Raw genomic sequence first — 21,371 nt, forward strand, 5'->3', positions numbered from 1 at the left:
TCAAAGCAGAACTTCAGTGACCATGGTCCAGCTGCAAGTGGGGCCTTCTGCAGACACATCTGCCCAGATACACCTATGCGGCCCTCACAGCTCAGACCACTGGGGGTGGGGGGGAGACCTAAGGTTAATTCCAAATCTTTCTCTCAGAAAGAGAAGAAATATACTGGGAACTGCCTCACCTCTGTGACTTTCAAGAGCAAGGTGCTGGCACCCGATGTGATTGTGAGCTGCCAGGTTCTCATGAATAAGCTGAAAGGAGAGCGAGATGATCACCTGCTGTTCAAGAACCTTTCGAAGACACTTCCTATCCCTGGGCAGGTGGTCGCCATACCTGGTAAGAAGCTGGGGGCGGGGGAACACAGATGATCATTCCAGTGTTCAGAATGTGGCAGTAGGCATATCACCCTCGTGGCCTTTATCTCCAGTAGAACAGGGTGAGGCTCATGGCCGCCACAGCCCTTCTCCCAGGTGGAGAGGGTTGTGATAGGTGGGGACTTGTTTCAGGCACAGTACAACGCCTGGAGAGACATCCGTAAATGTCTAGTGGTGGTTTTGGAAACAAGGTGCAGAGGGCACATCCCACCCTAGGCATGGCTGGGAGGTGGCAGCGAGCTGAGCTGACCTCATTCCGGGCAGGAGCTAATGGCACCGCATCTTTAACGACACAGGCTCCGACCTTGAAGTGACTCACAACATTGGCTCTGGCAGTCCCAGTGTGTGGGCGGTGCTGGGTTGCTCTTAGCAGCAGATGCCATTTCCAGAACCACAGTCATCTGGCACGTGGGAATTAAGCTTGACATCTGACCACTACAGCTCCTCCCTGCCCCTGGGCCCCTGCTTCTGTCCAGCGGTCTCCACTTCTGCCTGTCACTTGGGGACTGAGTGCTCTAAAGATTGGAGAGATGGAGCCCTGTTCTTTGGCTTGATATTCACACCTCAGTCTCACAGTAGCTCCTGACAATTAGGATTAAATCCTCTTTCAGAGAATGAGGAACAATTCAAAACTTTGTCATGTAATACAGTTTCCATTTTGTACTGCCCAAGCTATGAAGGGCTAATAACAAATCTAGTTATTTAGGGATCCTTCTCCCACTTAACATTAGTTGGAGGAGTAGGGTTTTATATATTCTTACAATACTAACTGGACTTGAAAAGTTATAGAGACTCTCTCAGAATCTGCCAACAGGGTTGCTGCATGTCAGAGACATTAGTAATAGTGCAGGATAACGGGACTGACCCACAGAACATCCTGGAACAGTCAGACTTCATGTGGGTACTGTGAAGCTTCACAAACTTAAAAATAAGGGCAACAAAACTTACAAGTTCTCTTGTCACTTTAAATTCAGCAGAGACATTTGTGGTGCTATTTACATAGCCTGCTGGTACATATAAAATCATCTACTTAAAACTGTACAGTTTTAAAAGTCTGGCTCAGGCAGACTGAACTAAAACTCATGTCTTTGGATTTGCTGGTTCAAACCTTAGGAAGGTCTATTATTCTGCCTGAGGTGCTGGAGGAATTTGAAACATGAGAGCTATCTCAGAAGTCCTTGCTCAACATTTTTTCCTTAAAGCAGTAGTTACCGATTTTTAATTATGCACAGAAAGGTTCCTTTTCTAGTGAGTCCATAGATACCCTACAGATAAGCCCACATATGCTATGTACAAAGTTGAAGACAAGGACGTAGGAGTAACTGATGTCCTGAATGAGTCTAGCAGGGCTGCTGACACATACACAGTACTTAGTGCAAGTCATTGCCTGTGTACTGGGTTTTGATCACACACCTCTAAACCCAACAGTGCGTAGCTGGATGAGGGAGATTTCATTCATGCCACATACAAGATGCAGTTTCCACACATCCCAGGGAAAGGGCTGGCTCTGTTTCTGTGCTGCAGAAGGTGAAGACAGGCCTATCTGTGTCCATCATAGACCCACACAGCCAGGCAAGTTTTATCAACAGAGCAGAGCATCTGTGCTAAAGATTATTTTATCAAGATGAATTAGCATTTAATAAGCATTATATTAAAGGGTCTAATAAAGAGTAAGGGTAATTATGCCAAATTGCACAAAATATGATGGTCCATGAACAGTTCTCATCTACTATTTACTAAATTAAGTTCACAGGAGTCACAAAAGGTAATCTTTAAAGAGACAAATTTAGAGGTCCAGGAGGTGGTGCAGTGGATGGGGCACCGGATTCTCCACCACGAGGTCCTGAGTTCGATCCCCGGCAAGCGCATGTACGAGAGTGATGTCCAGTTCTTTCTCTCTCTGCCTTTCTCATAAATAAATTCTTAAAGAAAAAAAAAGATACATTTAGGGGGTCGGTTGATAGAGCAGCGGGTTAAGTGCACATGATGTGAAGCACATGGCCTGGTTGATTCCAGTTGAGTTCTCTCCAACCCAGAGAGCACTTGCTCGGGAAGAAGCACCCTCAGGCTATCCCAGCACTGGTTCAAGACCCCAACTCCCTACCTGCAGGGGACTCGCTTCACAGGTGGTGAAGCAGGTCTGCAGGTGTCTTTCTCTCCCCTGTCTTTCCCTCCTCTCTCCATTTCTCTCTGTCCCATCCAACAATGACAACATAAATAACAACAATAACTATAACAACAATAAAAACCAAGGGCAACAAAAGGGAAAATAAATAAATGTAAAAAAATTAAAAAAAAAATCTGCCTTCTCCTCCCAGCCAGTAAGGAGAATATGAACACCTCTCTGGTACCCATCTTGGACCTGGCTTTGCTGGGCAGCTCTTACGTCATGTGGAACAGGACCACACTGTCTTCCTACTTCTCCTTTGAACGGCTCAGTGCTGTGAGTCATTGGGTAAGAACACTGGAACCTTTTTCGAGAGACAACCAACAAAGTTTACAGATAATAATTCAGATGAATAATTTCATACCAGCAGCCTAGGGATTTTTTTTCCTGCCCTCAATGAGTGAACAAACAGATGGCACTGGTGCTGGACAGAGAATTTCAGGAGAGACAAAACAGCACTGGGAGGTAGGCACAGGGCTGAAAACAGTTCAAGAAGGCGGCCATCCTTGAAAGGCCCTGGATGAAGGGCAGGATATACCATGGAAGCAGTGGTCTAGGTTTCAGCTAGTTAGCACTGGACAGTAAGACCCACAGTGATTACTGATGGGGTAGGGGGGGGGAAAGGAGTGTTTTAATTAGGTCTGAGTAACTGGAAGAATAATTTTCCATTTATTGACTGGGAACAGTCATCGGCACAGAAATATGTGAGAAGTATTTAAAGCCACAGAGTGAGTAACTAAGTCAGGTGAGAGCCAAGATCCTGACACACTGAAGGGAAGCCTAACACCAGCGAGTCTAGCCAGAGAGAATGTGGAGGAGGTGAGTTTCCTTCTCTTTCAAGGAACTTAGCTAAAAGGGGATTAGGAGGGAAAGCCTGGGCTGGAAAGAGGTTTTTATTTGCTGTGCATACTTAGGGTGAACGATTTAACATGTTTAAACTGTAGAGAATGCAGAAGTCCAGGAGGATGGGGTGTGTGTGAGGAAAACACTTCAACTAGTGGAGGGTCTAGTGAAAGCTGTGTGACTAGAATGAGGTGCGTGCACTGTGACAATATTTCTAGTGTGCAGTCTCAGCAGTGTCAGTGCTGGGACCTGTGTCCCTTCTGAAAGGTACCTGCAAAATGGCAAGACATCCATCCTATCACAATGAGCACACTGTCTCCCTCAGAACTTGTCCGTAGAAACTGCTGTGTCATTTGGTACTTCTTCCACTTTACCTGGAACAAGACAAGCCGGGGGAGAATTCTGTTTGAGCTGGAAAATGGCACCTGTGATAATTTGGAACCAGTTTAATGGTAATCAATTTGTGAGGTGTAGAGGTCAAGATTGTTTAAACTCAGCGTTCTCCTTTGGAATATCATCGCATAACCACTTGCTCTAATGTCACCTGACCCCCAACATCTCTGAGCCAGTCTGCAGGTAGGCCAGTTAAGAAAAAACTGCCCCCACCTCCCATTTGAGATAAACTATCTAGTCTCTAACATGTACCTGTTTTGCTGGCTCAGCAGGTCCCCCACCTCTCTCAGTGCCTATGTAGTGAGTACAAAAATTTACCAAAGCCCTTGAAACAAGCATAAATCTAAGTCTCTAAAGCAGTTCATCTTGGCCTTCTCATGAAGGGAAAGTATGTATTCTCATTTTCACATTCTGCTATCCTTAGCAGCTGCTTAGGACTCCTAGGGTCTTTTAGCAAAATACCCCCACAAGCAACTGTTTTATAGAGTACTGATCTGTGGCCCAAGAAAACTTAGTGAATACAGGAATACATGTCCGCAGAGCTTCTTGAGTGAGAACTAGTCACACTTGTCTTTTATGTTCTTGTGCACGGAAGTGCAGGCTCACAGTCCTACATCCCCTAGTAAATACATCGGGGAAGCATGGGCTGGGTACAGATGCAAGACCATCTTACCTGCACAATTACTGCTCTAGAACTGGAGCAGGGATGTCAACAACCCCAACACTAGGAGACTGCCACAGCCAGGGGAGACATTTGCTGGTGAATTAACACAAAACTTAAGTCTTTATGATGTCAGTTGGGAAAAGTCTTATGCTATAAGCTGCAATCACCACCAATCAGTCCAAGTCCTCACTTGAACCAGTTGTCAGTTTTAGAAACCATCTAATTTATTTGGCTAAGATCTATGCTTGTACTCATGTCTACACTGGTTCTGCAGGGATCACTCCTTTTGGGAGGTCAAATATTTAAAAGGAGACAAACCACTTCCAGTCTGTCTCCAGAAAGACTGAAGTCCTGAGTCACCAGAAAGTGTAACAGTATATCATTAATTTGGACTATAAGAATTTGGCGTTCACGATTTGAACAGAAGCCAAGGAGATTATTTCTGAAGAATGTACAAGTAGTGATTTCTTGGCAGAGCTTGACAGACCAGGGCCAGCCAACCCTTGCTCCTGTGCCAGGCTGGGGGAGCAGTTTTGTTTTACTGCTGCTACTAGGAGAGGGGAAAGCAATACAAACTATGAGGGGTCCTTTCAGAAACTTTGTTGAGATTGGTCTTGTTTAAATAGTATAAGGTTTCTGAGCACTGGAGTGATACAAGTTCTTTTTAGTTTTATTGGTGATTTATAAAACTGAGTTAACAGGGGTGTAATTCTGCAACATTCCCACCTCCAGAGTTCTCTCTCTGTCCCCATTCCCTCCCCTCCACTGGAAACTACAGTAGTTCTCCCAAGGGCACAGATAAGGGATGACTATTATTTCTATAACTATACTTTTATATGCTTGCCTTTTTTTTTTTTTTTTTTTAGGGTCCTGCCTTCTCTTCCTAATGACCTTCCTTATTAAACAAAATAGTGTCAAATGGAGTTTCATGCCATGCCTAAATTCTTCAGATTCCCATTATTTCCTTTCAGAAATGCTATATTCAAAAGCAGAATTAAGAAGACATTGCCTGACAGCAAGTTTATAAAAGGCAGATTTTAAATTGTAGAAATAACAGGGAAGTTTAGGCAGACAAAATCAGAGAAAAGTTACCCAGACAGTCACCAACTGAGGGGGTCAAACAAGGCTAACTACACCCCCCCAACACTGCCAGACTGACCTTCATCTCCAGTGCCACAGACTGTTCTCTTATGAGTTTTCTCTCATGAATTCCGACGTGGCAGCATGTTTGCCTTGAGTGATGTACAGACCACAGAAAAGCTCCTTTCTCTTTCAGGACATGTAAAAACCTTCATCAACGTAAACAAAGGGAAGGCAAAAGTTAACATTAAGTTCTTATGAAGAATGTGCATGTTGGAGGCCAGAACTGGGCTTGAATCCCCATTTCTCACATTCTAGCTATGACCACGTCACTACCCTGACAGCTCTAAGAGACCAGGTACAAACCCACCCATGGTATACGTACTAATTGTCCTGGCCTTTGTCTCACTGCCGGATACATCAGCTCAAGGTGCATGTGTAGTATGTAGAATCTCAAGGTTGTCAAAAGGTTATTCCTATTCCCACAGACCTTAGCCTTCACCAACAACCTGTATTACTAAGTAAAAAAATTAGTCAACTAGATTTAAAGATGCTTGTCAAATTCTGTGAGCTAATATAAACCTACCCTATGTGTCACATTAACTTATTTATTTATTTATTGTAGGAAGTAAAGGATGAGGAAGTTCATTTTGACTATCTTGCTCTAATCCGGGAACTCTCAACACAGGTAAAATACAAAACTGTAAACATACATAAATGTTTTCTCCAAAGGTCTTTGTTGATTTCAATATTCTGAAATATTATTTTTAATAATATTTAATATTATTAATATTAATAAAATATATTTAATATTGCACATCCTAGGAAATCGTTCCTTGTCTCGTTCACATGATTTGGTACCCTATCAAAACTCTGAAAATCGAGTACCACTGCAGCGATATACAGAAGAAACAGCACTGAAAGAGAAGACGGACCAGCAGTGACTCTCACAAAACACAGTCACTTCTGAGAAGAAAAAGATCTATTTATATCAAGTTCTAAACAGAATGACTACATTAAACAGCCTAAAAATTACTCCAGCAAAATAGCTTACAATAAAGCACACTAACATCTGGAAGAGCCTGTGATTACAAGTAAACACTATGAAGTGTTGGGGTTCTTTTCACTCCAGAAGCATGTGCATACTCACCAGAAACAATCAGTGAATGCTGCTGATATTTAAGTGCTGACATTCGTGGTTCAGTCTGCGTGTCTCATGATTTCATGCCTCTGTAATTTTCTACTGCTAAATTGCTTCTGTCTTAGTATGTTAAAAAAATAGATATATCAATGAAAGCAAATTATAGGAAAAATATTCCTTGTATTTAAAAAGAAATTTGTAATTTTTTATGATTCAAAGTACTGCCTTTAAATTTGGTATCTACTTCTAAATAAAGCATTGTTCAATGAGTTTGTAGAGGTTTACCTACATGTGCAAAACTGTCTGTGTGTGTGTGTCTGTATGGGTTACCACAGTAATTAAAAAGGAAACATTAGGTCTATCTATGTAGTAAACAATATTTTTCCTAAAGTAGTAATCTGTAGTGACTCTATATCAAAACCAAGTGACAAGCATTCCAAATTTCCCTAAATCTTCAAAATGAGGTACCAAAAGCATTGTAATAGCCTATTCAATTTCCTCTCATGTTTAGCCAACTTAAAAAAAATTATATATATTTTCCCTTTTGTTGCTCTTGTTGCTTTTTATTGTTGATGTAGTTATTGTTGTTACTGATGTCATTGTGGTTAGATAAAACAGAAAGAAATGGAGAGAGGAGGGGAGAAAGATAGATACTTGCAGACCTGCTTCACCACTTGTGAAGCGACTCTCCTGCAGGTGAGGAGCCGGGGGCTCAAACTGGGATCGTTACACCGGTCCTTGGGCTTTGTACCATGTGCGCTTTATCCCAACTGCTACCGCCCGACTCCGTCAACTTTTAAGTAAATTTTAGATGAAACTATTCTGCACAACATATAATTCCTTGAGAAAGTCATTCTTTCTAGAAACAAAAATTGAACATTTTGTTCTTTCATAATCTCAATAATACATGTAAATTCAACTAAGTAACTGAAATCAAATAGGCAGCAAACCTAAATTGTATATTCGGAGATGCAGAAACATTAAGATGAACACAAACAGGGAAAGCATAAGTAACGGTTCATTTTTTACTTCATAAATTAACAAGAAAACAACATTTTAGAAGTAGGGAGTTAAAGTAGAAGCCACAAATTGAAGGAACTAACCATATATAAAACAGCTAGTAATTTAGCTTAGCCACCTAATATCCCAGTGAAAAATCTGGTGAACATTCTGCTGGATCATACGGGACCACTCACTCAGAATAGCCTGTCCACCAAGTGACGGCACTCCCAAGTATTCAGCAAAACAAAAAAACACAGAGCTGTGAGTCATGGGTAGATGACACACAGAAAATCCATGCATGAAAAAAACAAATCATCTGATGAACTGAACAAAATTGTTCCACATGGAATGTATCTGGCTATTCTTTGTATTTTTCAGCTTTACTATAGTGAAACATATTGGATACATTCTAAACAAATGAAATTGGTTTCTCACCCCCCCTTAAATAAATATATTTCAACACATTTCATTTGAAGTTTTTCAATAAGTGAACCAATCGAGTTGAGAAAGAATTATCTTTACTACAGAGAAAACTCCTCTATTATAACAGGAAAGGTTTCAAATTTTTGTTTCAGACTACATTCATTCCACTGGAATCCATTAGAGTATCTGGATTTTGCAGATTCGGTTAAAATCAGTCAAAGTGAAGCAAGTCAGTTCTTGGCTTTTCCTTTTTTCACAGGAAGTTGACCTGTGGATTCCAAATACTTGTTAATGAGCTCCTCTTGTGTGGATGCTGAGCATGGCTGATATTTGCAGTATTCCATTGTGTATTCTCCCTTTCCCTAGGTGTTAAAAAAATTTTTTTTTAGATTTATTTTAGAGAAATTGAGAGGTAATGGGTGAGAGACCCCTGCAGGTGGGGAGCAGGGGCCTGACCCCAGGTCCTTGTACATTATTGTAACAGGAACGCTACCAGGTGAGCCACCATCCCATTGGTTTTTGTCCCCCTACAACTATCAAGTAATGTCATGCAAACATACTTCACAAATTTGTCTTTATACAGGGTGCTTGAAGAGCACTGATGGAAAATTTAAGCACTCACCTCTGTGCATGACCTCAGTTCAGTGGAATAACCAAACATATCATTTAGAGGTACCTGCAAATAAAGCCAGTAGATACTTTAGCACTGCTTGGTGGACAAATACTTGGAAAAAACAAAACAATAATCATATTAGCCACTTAATTTCTTAAGATTTAGGCTTTTGGTTTAAAAGAATTAAAAGCCAATGATACATTCAGTTTCACCCGACAGTTAGCAACGGAAGCCAAACATTTCAGTTTTACACAGCACAGACACCACTGATAGCATCCCTCAGTGCTTCTGTCAAAGTGTTTATATAATTGTCCTTTAGCCACTTGGTGACATGCTGAGAATGGCATCTTTTAGAAGGCATTATGCAATGTGATAAACCTTGCTCCTGTGAGGTGTAAGTTAAATAAGAAAGGTATAGGTTGGGAGTCGGACAGTAGCACAGCATGTTGAGTGCAAGGACTGGTGTAAGGATCCCGGTTTGAGGCCCTGGCTCCCCAACTGCAGAAGCATCGCTTCATAAGTGGTGAAGCAGATCTGCAGGTGTCTATCTTTTTCTCCCCCTCTGTTTTCACCTCCTCTCTCCATTTCTCTCTGTCCTATCCAACAACAATGACATCAATAACAACTACAACAATAAAACAACAAGAGCAATTAAAGGGAATAAATAAATAAATATAAATAAAAAGAGGTATAGGTTGAAGATGACATGTTAGTCCAGTAGTTTAGAGCTCACACAATAAAGCTAAGATGAGAAAGATAACTATAAATCTGAGAACATGATCTACTCACTAAAGGCTTATGTGAACCTTATTTTTAGCCTTTGTATTTAAGAGATGCTTCAACAGCAATTTGTAGAAAATGCCACACAAATAGAAGCTAAGTTTAGTTCCTTCTGTGGTTAATAAAAGCAAGATGGTCAGTGACCAACAGCACTTACCTCTACATACAATGTGAAATAGTCTTCAACCCCATCTTGTCCTGTGATTACCCCATGGCGTCGATTAATTCCTGCAATCACTGCCCCCTGAAATTCACTTGGAGCTACGACTTCCACAGACATGACAGGTTCAAGAATGCATACTGTTGCATTTTCCAAGGCTGGATTAAGAAGATACTGTTATGTTAGTGTATCAGTCTTTAAACGACCTAGGGCTTTCTACCCAGGCATACAAAAGGAAGGTAGATGATGCTTTCTTAAAAAATAATGAAGTTAAAATATGTGATCCGGACCCCTTTTTCTAGTACCAATTAACAGCCTCTGTCCTAAATAAGAATATGAAAAAGACAATACTTTAATTCTAGTATTTCAATTACCATGTTTCTGCTGTTATAAATCATTAATTGACAAAGAAGAGCAAAGAGATCTGAAAAAAAATCAATCAAGTCTTTTCCTCCTCATCTGAAAGTCTTCTGGAAATAAAGATGCCAACTTCTGTGTGACCAAGGACATCCCATTCTTTATTGTTGTGCACTGTTTGAGGGTTATTTTTTTTTAACCATAAGAAAACTGTTATTCATGGGCAAACACGGGGCTGAGGGAGGCCTTCATGTACTTGGGGAAAGAGTCAAGCCACTGCTGAGACCTGTCTTTCTTTTTCTACAATGAATAAACACAATATCCAATTGAAAATTAGAAGAAGACCAGGTTTCTGCTCTGCTCTAATACATTATTTCAGAAAAACATGATTTTTCAGAAAAACATGATTTTTGTCCAGGTCTCCAATTCCTTCACCTACTTTTGTTTTGTTTTGTTTTTGTTTTTGTGGAACTGGGGGATTAAGTATGTTTGATTTCACAGATCCCAGCCACTTCTTTTGTTTGTGTGTTTGCTCACATTAGAGGAACAGTGAGTGAGAAACTACAACAGGAAGCTTCCTTTGTTGCCACAGCACCTCCCCAAGTAGTGACAGGGCTTGAACCCTACCTGACAAGTTACACTTCCACCTACAAAATAAGGACCCTGCACTACTAGGGGCCATCTCAGCACTAAAACCCAGTGTCTTATCTCACTTGCTATCTAAGTAATTATTGTGACAAATGCTGACTGTGGTGTAGATGTTAACACTGTGGAGAGAATGTAATAAAACTTTAAAACATACTTAATTTGGGAGTTATGATAGTCCAAAATACTCCAGATTGGGTAAAGTACCTCTAAATACAGACTAAGCAGAACAGAGATGACAAAGTACCTTTTGAAATAATCACTATTTCCCAACTATTCATTTATGATACACTAATAGTCCTTGTATATTCACTAAAGTACTTCTTTGAAAGACACCGCCAGCTTAAGTGCAATCATTATAGAAATAGTAATTTAATAAGTATGCATTTCCTTGAAACGTTTTCTAACTAAAACCATGTATCAGCTGACCTACCTGTGAGTCACCACACCTAATGAGTGAATTTTGTTTTAAAATAAATGAACTCAACTCTGGGTGGGGGTAGATATCATAATGGTTATGCAAAGAGACTCTCATGTTGTGGGGGGAAAAAAAGTGAACTCAACTCTGCAAAGTCCAAAGCCCCATTAGCTAAGCCCTGCAGAAGCCACCAATGGCATGGAAAGCAGCAAACTAACAATTCTAGGTTGTAGAAACAGCTGTATCCTGGGTCACTACAATGGCAGGTCTCCCCCGGCTCTAACCAATGCAAGTATGTGGAAGAAGATCCTCAGAAAGAGGATGATGAAAATGGATATCCTGAGATTTAATCATATACTAGCCTATGTTCAATGGGTCAAAGAAGCACTAAGGAGCTCCAAAGGAAAGATTCTATTTTAAAGGATGCTGGATGGAGAGGTTATCATTTCATCACCTTCCAACTCTCTTTTCTTCCCAAATCCATCTCCTGATCCGCTTCAGAGAATGTGGTCCTATTCACATGCTATCCTGGACCCCACTCTATATAAGAGGCCCCAGGGCTAACTGATTCATGGCAGTCAAGGCTTACAGGGATTCCTGAAGCAAACCTGGATAGTTTGGAGCTTCTTAAGATGGGAAGTAAAAATACCAATATCATCCAGGGGCCACAGTGGTTGGATGCTGGGAAATTGTGCCGATGCAGTCACATCTGCCATGTTGTCCCCTCAGGCTACTGCTAGTTCCCAAGAGAGTTGGGACATTCTCGGAGTGCCTGTTCCACCATGTTATGCCCTCAGGGCATTGTCTATATCCCCGCGATATCCGGAGTGCTTTGGTTACTCCTCCCCCATCCCATTCTCACGAGAGTTATGATCCTATCCTGGAGTGCTATGGTTACTCCTCCCCCCTTCCCATTCTCGCGAAAGCTACTCCTATAAAAGCCTTTCTTCTTCCGCACCTCGCTCTCTTGCCAGCGCTTCACTCCGGTGTTCAGACGCAGGAAAGGTCACTGCGTGAGGCGGCCATTTTCGCTACCTCCACGTGGCCCAACCTGCTTCTCTAGCACCCAACTCTGAGGTGCCAGCGCAAATAAAGATTTGTGTTCCCTCTTCGCTCTGGACCCCCTCTTCTCTGTGGCCCACGCTCAACAACATCGCGCTCAACAACAGTTGGAGGTAGTGTTTCTGTTTCAGCCTACGATTTATCACCAGAGCAGGTGGTAAAGGGGTAGGACTGTTCTGCAGGTTTAAAGCTCAGCTCTACCACTAGTTAGCGTGGAACCTCCAGCATCCATTTAGCTTTCTCAACTGTCAAGTCACTGCGAAAGTATGCTAATCTGAATTCAGCACAACGCAAAGCACATACATGATCAATAAATGGTATGTTGTTGCAACGGACTGCTGCTAAGCCCAGCCCGTGACTGCTCAGTGTTAACTGTATTTAAGAGAGAGAACTGAGTGACCCGCAGTAGAGCACCTAGTTGAGCGCACACATTACAGCACAAAAAGACCCAGTTTCAAGGCCCCAGTCCCCACCTGCAGGGGGAGCTTCATGAAAGGGAAGCAGTGCTACACATACCTTTCTGTCTCTCTTTCCCTCCCTCTATTGCCCTTCCTTCTCAATTTCTCTCTGTCCTATCAAATTAAATAAATAAAAATTTACAAACAGAATGGAGGATTCTCTTTCTCATTCATGACAGGAACAGTGAAGCACAAATTACTAATATTGCCCACTGGCTAAAGTAAAATCAGGAATTAGCAATCTGGTCAAAAGAGAGGCCTTTTTCAATCTTCTCATACCTGATCACACAAACAGATCAAAAACAATCATGGGGGTGGGTGGGTAGTAGCTAAGTGGGTTATGTGCACATGGTGTGAAGCTCAAGGACCTGCAAAAGGATATCGGTTCGAGCCCCCAGCTCCCCACCTGTAGGGGCGTTGCTTCACAAGCGATGAAGCAGGTCTGCACGTGTCTCTCTTTCTCTCTCCCTCCTCTCTCAATTTCTATGTCTATCCAACAACAGCAGCAGCAATGGCAACAATAACAACATAAGCAAGCATCAAGGACAACAACAACAACAACAACAAAATGAGGAAAAACGGCCTCCAGGAGCAGTGGATTCGCAATGCATGCACCAAGCCCAAGCAACAGCCGTGGAGGGAAAGCAAAAAACAAAACAAAACAAAAAAGCAATCATGTTGGAAACAATACAAAGTAAGATCATGATTTAGGGGCCAGGTGGTGGAGCACCTGGTTCAAGTCCCTGGTCCCCACCTGCAAGGGGGAAGCTTCATGAGTGGTGAAGTAGAGCTGCAAGTGTCTCTCTCTCCCGCTATCTACCCCTTACCTCTCAATCTCTCTGTCTCTATGCAATAATAAATAAAATAAATCTTAAAGAAAAGATCATGATTTAAATTGTTGACAAAATGATGTTTTAATTTTTTAGTATCCATGTGTTTTAATTTTTTATTATCCATTTTGACCCTATGATAAAAGTATTTCTGGAACATTTAGTGAATCACAATAAAACTGTCCTGTAAAAACACTTAAGGACATTACTGATGACAGAGAATAAATTTTCTGGCTTTAAGCTACAAATGCTGAAATGTCTTAGCTGAATGACCCTAATGTCAAACTGCTGCACTGTCATTTGTCATTTTTTTTTATTAATAAGATTGTTTCTTTCTTTCTTTATTTCCTCCTTTGCTGCCCTTGTTGTTTTATTGTTGTAGTTATTACTGTTGTTGATATCGTTGCTTGATAGGACAGAGAGAAATGGAGAGAGGAGGGGAAAACGGGGGGGGGGGGGGAGAAAGATAAGACACCTGCAGACCTGCTTCACCACCTGTGAAGCGATCCCGGGGAGCCGGGGGGCTCCAACTGGGATCCTTACTCTGGTCCTTACACTTAGCGCCACCCGTGCTCAACCTGCTGCGCTGCCGCCCGACCACCCTTTCTTCTTTTTTTATATTTATTTTATTTATTTATTCCCTTTTGTTGCCCTTGTTGTTTTATTGTTGTAGTTATTATTATTGTTGTTGTTGTTGTTGGATAGGACAGAGAGAAATGGAGAGAGGAGGAGAAGACAGAGAGGGGGAGAGAAAGACAGACACCTGCAGACCTGCTTCACCGCCTGTGAAGCGACTCCCCTGCAGGTGGGGAGCCGGGGCTCGAACCGGGATCCTTATGCCGGTCCTTGTGCTTTGCGCCACCTGCGCTTAACCCGCTGCGCTACAGCCCGACTCCCCCCCCTTTTTTTTTTAACCAGACCACTGCTCAGCTCTAGCTTATGGTGGTACAGGGGATTGAACCTGGGACTTTGGAGCATCAGGCATGAAAGTCTCTTTGTATAACCATTATGTTATCTCCCCCACCCCCAAACCCAGTCTTTCTTTGAAAAGCAACAAATCAGACAAATATATATTCAATTGCTTTCAGTTTTGGTTCATTTGAATAGATGTAAATGAATTATATATACATGTGAATAATTATACTGTGCTTGACAACTATAGTAATATAGCATGAAGTTTTCACTATGGAAGGTTCTAAAATCTTTAAAAATATTCTGCCGGGGGTCGGGCAGTAGCGCAGGGGGTTAAGCACACATGGAGTAAAAGCCCAAGGACCAGCTTATGGATCCCGGTTGGAGCCCCCAGCTCCCCACCTGCAAGGGAGTTGCTTCACGGGCGGTGAAGCAGGTCTGCAGGTGTCTATCTTTCCCCTTCTCCGTCTTCCCCTCTCCATTTCTCTCTATCCTATCCAACAATGAACAACATCAACAATAACAATAATAACCACAACAAGTCTACAAGGGCAACAAAAGGGGGAAAAATTGGCCTCCAGGAGCAGTAGATTCATGGTGCAGGCACTGAGCCCCAGCAATAACCCTGGAAGCAAAAAAAAAAAAAAAATACTCTGCCATCATTAAAATGCCCAAAAACCTACAATCTCATACATGAAAAAATGATATATATAAATTTATGAGTATTGTGATCATCTGAATAAGTCACTAAAAGCACCATGAATATATTTTGATTTTTTTTGAAATTCTGAACATCTTTCTTCATTAAAAAGCCTAAAATAATACATATAAATTCAAACATATAAAAAAAATTACAAAGAACATCCTATCCTCACTTTGAGTCTCTGTTTTCCCAGAGTGTGCCATATTCCGGATGTGCTGCCCAGAATTCTGGGAGAGATCACAGAGCAGAGCCTGGGCCCCGATGATCTGTGGAGACAGACCCATCATACCTTGTTTTAGAGCACCTTCCCCTGCACGAATGAAAGAGATTTCATTGGAGTCAACCATGTGATGTGCTCCATCTTGTAGGACAAACCGGAGCCCAGAGAGCTTGTGACCAGTAAGAGGGCCCTTCTCACAGGCATCCAAAAACCCCTGTAAATAAACACACACAACATCTGGAGTGAGTGAACTGCACCGGCAGATTAATTCCAAGAACCTCTGAATATTTCAGTGTTCCGAAGTTTGTCATCTTTACTCCACAAAAGTAAAGTTTTAAGAGCTGAATGGCTTTACTACTTAAGCCTTAAGTGGCATCTAGATAAGCAGCCCTGGGAAGGTTTGAGCAGGATGAAAGTGATGCCAAGAGCACTAACACTTTCTCACAACCTCATTTTCAGGAATCACTTAACTCTCATAACCCATTACATGATCCTAATGTGCAAGGAGGAACACAGGAAAGGCAATTCTAAGAAATCTAAGAAACTTCCTAAAAGAAAACCTCCACTGAAATTGGCACGTATTCAACAACTGTTTCTTGAGAATAACATACCACTGAGAAAGAGTTTCCTATTACAGCTGTTGCATTACACAATGTTAAGAATTAGAGCGGAAAGGTAATTTTACCTTTTCACATGTTATTCTTTAAAACTCTGCTTCACTGAGGGATAACTGTCATATAATACACTATACTTACTTAAAGAGTATGATTTGTTAAGTTTGGAATTCTTTTCATTCAGTCACCTAACATTTGTAGGGTCTCTTATAATTCAAGCTAGCTTTTGGGGCCAGGTGGTGGCTCACCTGGTTGAGTGCATGTTACATACAGTGCACAAGGACCTGGGCTCAAGCCCCCAGTCCCCATTTCATGAGTGGTAAAGCAGGGCTGCAGGTGTCTCTCTGTCACTCTATCTCCCCTTCCCTCTCAATTTCTGGCTGTCTCTATCCAATAAATAAAGATAATATAAAAAATTTAATAATAAAAAAAGAACATTCAAGCTAGCTTTTGTTGGTCAGAAAAACCACATGCTGCATGTAGCTCAGTAAGTTTAAGATTACAAAACTGCAAATGCTGTATGATGAAAAACATAACTTCTTCACCTACACTAATCTTGAAGAACAGAATATATTGGGGAAAAGGCATGACATGTAAAAATGCTTCTATATAAAAATGCTTCATGATTCTCTCAACAACCCAATAGTTTTAAAGTGTGTGAATAACAAACTTTTGTTTTGAAATACAAATATAGGGGACAACATACAATAATCATAAAAAATGTTACTAACACTGAAACCAAAATTACAATCTGCTAGTAAAATTATCTAAATTAAAAGGTTAAAAAGGGAGTCGGTCGGTAGCGCAGTGGGTTAAGTGCAGGTGGCACAAAGTGCAAGGACTGGCATAAGGATCCTGGTTCAAGCCCCCAGCTCCACACCTGCAGGGGAGTCACTTCACAAGAAGTGAAGCAGGTCTGCAGGTGTCTATCTTTCTCTCTCCCTCTGTCTTCCCCATCTCTCTCAATTTCTCTCTTTCCTATCCAACAACAATGACATCATTCATAACTACAACAATAAAATAACAAGGGCAACAAAAGGGAATAAATAATAAATAAAAAATATTTTTTAAAAAAAAGGTTAAAAAAAACCCCACAAAACCAAACAACTAAAAACCTTCACTGATGAGACTGGAAATTTAAAAGATTTAGTCTTAAAACAAATCACTTAAAAAAAAAGAAAGAAAGCATTAACTCCATATATATACGAAGAATTTCAGAATTCCCAAAGAAATGCCAGGGTCTTGGCTGACCCTAAGCTTTATCAGGGCTTCAGATTTAAGAGTTTCACTCTTGGTTTCCAAGTGAAAGAACTGGATCTAAACACAGCAATTCACAAAGAGTAAGGTAACCAGCGATGGAGATGAATGGCGGTAGTGTCCATAAAACTGTTCTTTTAGAACACCTCAACTTTCCTAAACTTTCATCCTCATGATACCAATCGGGTAGTTCCAATGTATCAAAAGAATTCTAAAAGTAACTATGACTAAGAAACAGAATAGGGGGGCTGGGTGGTGGCACACCTGGTTGAGTGCACACACTACAGTGCACAAGGACCCAGGTTTAAGCCCCTGGTCCCCCTCTGCAAGGGGAAAGCTTCATAAGCGGTGAAACAGTGCTGCTGCTGCTGCTGCTGCTGCTCTCTCTTTCCATCTCCTTCTTCCCTCTCAATTTGCCTCTAGCCAAAAAACAAATGGGTGCTGGACAGTGGAGCACCCAGTTAAGCGCACATATCACCAAGCAGAAGAACTAGGGTTCAAGGTCCCACTCTCCACCTGCAGGGGGGAGAGGTGAAGCAGGTCTGCAGGTGTTTTTCTCTCCCTCTTTCTATTTCCCTGTCCTCTCTCAATTTCTCTCTGTCCTAATAATTTTTTAAAATCAGGGGAACAACAACAAATGGCCACCAGGAGAAGTGGATTGTAGAGCCCCAGAAATAACTCTGATGACAATAAAAAAGGAGGAGAAGGAACAGGAGGAGAGAAACAGAACAGCTTCCCATCATTATCCTAGTATGTTTTACACCTCTTGAAATCAATGAAAATGGCAAATAGAATGGAGAGCTCAACAGTCGGATAAAACAAGGCTGTCACTAAAGTGAACTGTGGAAGACAGTGAGAGAGAAACACTGTCGATTGAAAAGTTAGTTTTGTTTTACCTTTTCTACAGCTGGGACAAACTGCTTTGGAACATTTCCCCCATATGTTTCATCTGCAAACTCCAACTTCGTATAGTTCTCTGGGTCCAGGGGCTCCAGTACACCTATCACTTTTCCATACTGGCCTGCACCACCTGATTGCTTTTTATGTGTAAACTCAAACCTGAAAGTGAGAAAAAGAACATCAACCTCACATTGTATAATTAGCCTGACAAAATAACTCCTACTAATTTAAATGAAGTAACACATCTTGTCATTTCCGCTTTTGCCTTTCAATATGACAGACATTGTAGTGTAAAAGGAGCCTTCTCATTTCTGTTCTTACTTGGAGGTGAGGGCATTATATAATACTACAATAACCCACGATTTTTTCTGTAACTCTACCAACTCTTCTAGAAAAGTGGAAATTTGGTGACTACAGTAAAAATTTGGTCTAGGGGGTCAGGAGGTGGCTCACATACTTTGTGTGAAGACCCAGGTCTGAGTCCCATCCACCACAGGGACAAGGAACTTTGCAAAGAGGGAGCTTTATGAACGGTGAAGTCACTGAAATATATCCTCTGCCTCTCTCCCCCACAGTTTCTTTCTTTTTTGTTACTGTTTTTTAAAAAATATTTATTCCCTTTTGTTGCCCTAGTTGTTTTATTGTTGTAGTTATTATTGTTGTCATCGTTGTTGGATAGGACAGAGAGAAATGGAGAGAGGAAGGGAAGACAGAGAAGGGGAGAGAGACACTTGCAGACCTGCTTCACTGCCTGTGAAGCGACTCCCCTGTAGGTGGGGGAGAAAGGGGCTCGAACCAGGATCCTTAGCCAGTCCTTGTGCTTTGTGCCACCTGTGCTGAACCTGCTGTGCTACCACCCAACTCCCTGTTATTTATTGTTATTTATTGGATAGAGATAGCCTGAAATTGAGAGGGTAGGGAGAGATAGAGAAAGAGAGATATCAGGGCATGAAGGTGGCACACCAGGTTAAGCACACATAGTACAAAGTGTAAGGACCTGCACAAGGATCCCAACTTGAGTCCTGGCTCCCCACCTGCAGGAGGGTCACTTCACAAGTAATGAAGCAGGTCTGCAGGTGTCTTTCTCCCTCTGTATTTCTCCACCCCCTCTTAATTTCTCTGTCTTATCCAAAAAAAACAACAACAACAAAAATTGAAAAAGTGGCCACAAAAGCAGTGGATTTGTAAAGTACAGACATTAAGCCCCAGCAATAATCCTGGAGAGAGAGAGATAGAGGGAGAGGGGGTGGGGGGTGATATATAGAGAGAAGGAAACTGTAGCCGTGCTTCACCAGGATTTCCCCTTGCAGATGGGAAGTAGGACTTGAACCCAGGTCTTTAAACACTATCATGTGCGTGCTCAATCAGGTACGCCACCACCTGGCCCCTCTCTTTTTTATCTTTTCCTTTTTTTCTTTTTCCTTTTCTTTTGTTTAACCAGAGCACTGTTCAGCTCTGGCTTATGGTTGGCTGGGGATTGAAACTGGGACTTGGAAGCTTCAGGCATGAGAATCTCTTTGCATAACCATTAAGCTATCTCCCCACTCAGTTTCTTTTCCTTTAACTGAAACCAGCTGGGAATCTGGCAGGCATGAAGCCCCAGTGAAGAAAAGCCCTGGGGGTGGGAGGACTAAGTCAAAGGTACTTGTTCTCAGTTAACCCATGCCTTTTTAGATTACCTCCCTTCCTTGCGATAGATCTCTACAACAGAGGACAGTTACTTGAAAGAACTCTTTGTTACTTATTCAGATTATTCCTATTTAATTTTACTACTTGAACATTATGACTGACACAAGAATCACACACACCTGAAAACGGCTAATGACAAAAATGATAATCACCAATGAAAATCATTCAAATAGACATACAAATAGTTAATTAACACTTCACACTAGTGATGGCAACATAAATAGGTCAGAATAAGGTTTTTTACAAGCATATCAAGCATGTAAACATTAACTATCATTTCATTAAAAAGCACTTCTTGAGTATCTACTATTCACAAAGCATTTCTTCCTTTAAACCTTCATCAAGACCACAAAGATAGGACAGCCTGGCTGCTTTCAAACCTGTCTGAAGATAACTGCAGACAAATGGACACTAATGAGTGTATTCCTACATATGGAGCCCCAAGTGGATTGGAATAAGTCTGTATCAATTTGGGTGAGAGATGCCAGCTTAGAGCAAGTGATTTCATAAGGACCTAAGTGTTGAGTGTGCCAGCAAACTGTGTTTGGGTAATCTTCCATGACCAAGAGCCTCAGGGTGGACTGGGAAAACCAAAACAGCTAAAAAGTTAATTCCTTGGAAGTGGGGAAAAAAAAATCGACTATCTTGATTACCATCACAAAACCATGAAGCAGGTCCTTTTAATCGCCATTCTATAGATGAGAAGAGAGAGAAGTGAGAGAAGAGTGAGAAGCTAAGCATCTTGCCAACTGTGAGAAAAGCATTAAGTGGCAGAACCGGGACCTGAACCAACAGCAATGTATTTAATTTTCCCAGGTTAACGAAAACAAACTAATTTAACCTGCAAATGATGCACTTACTTCAAAAGCCGTTAGAGGGTGCTGCAGAAAGACAGCTTTTACAGTACCTCAAGTAGTCAGGAGGTGGAAGAAATGACAAGGCAGCTAGTAAGCTGGTGAATGAAGGTCAAAGGGCCAAGGCCCTCAAGGTCAGACCACTGGCATATTGTGAAAGGCACTTTAGTTTTGGCAAAGCATTATCTTTCTCATTAAACTTAATGTTAATTAGAGCTTGATATTTGTTACTGCTCATCTCTGTTTTTTAGATTTATTTTGACTTTCTAATCTACCAAAATTGTGGTTCTGAGCTTCTTTTTTTACATTTAGTTTTTACCTGGGGAGATAGCGTAATTGTGCAGAAAAAATTTCATGCCTGAGGCTCTTGAGGTCCCAGGTTCGATCCTCAGCACTAGCATAAACTAAAGCTAAGCAGTCCTCTGGTCTCTCACTCTCTTCCTGTCTCTTATTAAAATGAATAAAATATATTCTTAATTTTTAATTAAGTTCCCTTTTGCCATCCTTGTTGTTTTTACTGTTGTTGTAGTTATTGTTGTTGGTTGTTGATATCTCGCTGTTGGATAGGACAGAGAGAAATGGAGAGGGGAGGGGAGGACAGAGAGGGGGAGAGAAAGACACCTGCAGACCTGCTTCACTGCCTGTGAAGAGAACTCCCTGCGGGTGGGGAGAGGGGAGATAACCTTACGCCAGTCCTTGCGCTTTGCAGCACTTGCACTTAACCCCCTGCGCTACCGCCCAATCGCCTGAATAAAATACTTTTTAAAAATTTAGTTCTAACTGATTTTATTTATATTTACTTATTTATTGGATA

The 21,371-nt window shown here is 41.5% G+C and overlaps 2 protein-coding genes and 1 long non-coding RNA gene across 5 annotated transcripts in view; 1 reads left to right on the forward strand and 2 right to left on the reverse strand.

Moving 5' to 3' along the window:
* The window catches only part of LOC107522395 (retinoic acid receptor responder protein 1), a 37,650-nt gene extending 30,720 nt beyond the window's left edge, over positions 1-6,930 (forward strand). For all 3 annotated transcript variants that reach the window (XM_060197588.1, XM_060197589.1, XM_060197590.1), the window contains exons 3-6: positions 148-334; positions 2,691-2,827; positions 6,145-6,207; positions 6,345-6,930. In XM_060197588.1, coding sequence (XP_060053571.1) covers positions 148-334; positions 2,691-2,827; positions 6,145-6,207; positions 6,345-6,440 — 483 coding nt within the window. In that variant the 3' untranslated portion in view covers positions 6,441-6,930. The remainder of the gene's footprint in view (positions 1-147; positions 335-2,690; positions 2,828-6,144; positions 6,208-6,344) is intronic.
* LOC132540375 (uncharacterized) lies at positions 2,822-6,271 on the reverse strand. Its single transcript, XR_009551553.1, has 3 exons — positions 5,599-6,271; positions 4,449-4,532; positions 2,822-3,756 (listed from the first exon to the last, which is right to left on the reverse strand). It is a non-coding gene; the product is annotated as an uncharacterized LOC132540375 (long non-coding RNA).
* Positions 6,931-8,163: 1,233 nt separating the features above from the next.
* GFM1 (G elongation factor mitochondrial 1) overlaps positions 8,164-21,371 on the reverse strand; it is a 54,516-nt gene continuing 41,308 nt past the window's right edge. Inside the window, exons 14-18 of the mRNA XM_007521058.3 lie at positions 18,011-18,173; positions 15,313-15,457; positions 9,636-9,796; positions 8,708-8,761; positions 8,164-8,447 (exon numbers count right to left, since the gene is read on the reverse strand). Of these exons, the coding sequence (XP_007521120.1) occupies positions 8,316-8,447; positions 8,708-8,761; positions 9,636-9,796; positions 15,313-15,457; positions 18,011-18,173 (655 nt within the window). The 3' untranslated portion in view covers positions 8,164-8,315. The remainder of the gene's footprint in view (positions 8,448-8,707; positions 8,762-9,635; positions 9,797-15,312; positions 15,458-18,010; positions 18,174-21,371) is intronic.

The sequence above is a fragment of the Erinaceus europaeus genome, chromosome 9 (assembly GCF_950295315.1).
Source record: "Erinaceus europaeus chromosome 9, mEriEur2.1, whole genome shotgun sequence".
NCBI lineage: Eukaryota > Metazoa > Chordata > Mammalia > Eulipotyphla > Erinaceidae > Erinaceus > Erinaceus europaeus.